Raw genomic sequence first — 1,490 nt, 5'->3', positions numbered from 1 at the left:
AACACCATAGGAGAATGCTACTTACTAGGCAAAATTCTCTATTAGGCTATCTTCATTTGAAATGGAAGAAAGACCTAGTAAACGTTTATTCAGCAGGTATTTCCCATTTTTGATGAATTTCAACAGCTACGTTTCTTACTGAGAAACTGTATCTTTTTAAGTTTTATAACTGTTCCAATTATTGTTGTTATATAACAAACCACCCCAAACTTAACCGGCATGAAACAAAAGACATTTTATTATGCTCACAGATCTGTCAAGGAGGAATTCACAAAGGGCACACTGAGAATGGCTCGTTGCTACTCCACAAGATTGGGGCCTTGATACCGAGTCTCAAAGGCTAGAGGTGACTCTGGGAGTGACTAGATGGGCTGGGGCTGGGGCTGGTGTCATCTGAATCATCCAATGGCTCATTCACTTACATGTCTGGTAACTGGCCTGGAAAGGCTTGAAGACTAGGATTGCTGACCTGAGACCTGATACCTGGGACCTGGGACCTTCCCACGAGGCTTGGCTTCCCAACAACACAACGGCCTCAGTGTACTTAGAGTTCTCAGGGCTCCAAGCAGGCCAGTGTTCCAACGAACAAGGTGGAAGGAAGCAGCATTGCCTTGTATGACCTAGGCTAGGAAGTCACAGGGCATCACTTCCACTGCATTCTCCTGGTTACAAGTGAGTCATAGGCGTGCTCAGATTCCATAGGAGGAGAATTAGACATCAACTCTCAATGGGCAGTGGCAAGTTCTAGAAGAATATGTGGGGCAAAAAATGTTACTGTGACCACCTTTGGAAAATATAATCTGCTATCATAACTTAATATTCACAACATGGCTTGGTTAAAACAGTACAATAAATAGCATTATGTTCTTTGGTTTTATCTCTGAATATAAGATAAAGTATCCCCAAAATGACGGTATTTTCAGCTTTGGAAATGAAAATTAAAAATTATATGGATATAACTTTACGTAGTGTTTATAAACTAATTTGTGAAATAGGTGCCTTGTGAAATAAGTGTTATTATCATCACCTGTATTTTAATAGATGAGAAAGCTGAATTCAGAAGTTGAACGAGGGGCCCTGACAAAGTGCCAAAGTTGGAGTAAGTCCAGACAAGCCTGTCTTCCAAGTACAGGCACTTTTCACTGTACAGGCAGTCAGCACTCTGCACGGTTAAATGAAACTCCCACTGACCTCATGCACATCAGAACTGTGCAAAGCAAGTACTGCATCTTGCATTATACACACGTAAAATCTTCAAGAATGAATTTATAATCCAACCATGTTATCTAGCTGTACTAGGTGACAACTGTCTATGTCTCTGACTATATGACTGAAGAAATCACAATGAAACACACCAGAGAGCAGTGCCTGCCATGGTATCTCAAGGGTGGTACGATGCTGGATATATATATACTCCAACTTTCAGTAAATGTTTAATTGGATAAATACATACCAGGAAAAAAGTTTCAAATCATTATAAAGAGCGCTTG

General features: G+C 40.5%; 1 protein-coding gene across 1 annotated transcript in view; it reads right to left on the bottom strand.

Annotated features, from left to right (window-relative positions):
• RAP1GDS1 (RAP1, GTP-GDP dissociation stimulator 1) overlaps nucleotides 1–1,229 on the bottom strand; it is a 214,048-nt gene extending 212,819 nt beyond the window's left edge. The window contains exons 1-2 of the mRNA XM_012641066.1: nucleotides 1,192–1,229; nucleotides 484–488 (exon numbers count right to left, since the gene is read on the bottom strand). Of these exons, the coding sequence (XP_012496520.1) occupies nucleotides 484–488; nucleotides 1,192–1,229 (43 nt within the window). The remainder of the gene's footprint in view (nucleotides 1–483; nucleotides 489–1,191) is intronic.
• Between the last annotated feature and the right edge of the window lie 261 nt (nucleotides 1,230–1,490).

This window comes from Propithecus coquereli, unplaced genomic scaffold (assembly GCF_000956105.1).
Source record: "Propithecus coquereli isolate 6110/MARCELLA unplaced genomic scaffold, Pcoq_1.0 Scaffold161, whole genome shotgun sequence".
NCBI classification, from domain to species: domain Eukaryota; kingdom Metazoa; phylum Chordata; class Mammalia; order Primates; family Indriidae; genus Propithecus; species Propithecus coquereli.
This window is presented reverse-complemented; position numbering and strand designations above follow the sequence as displayed.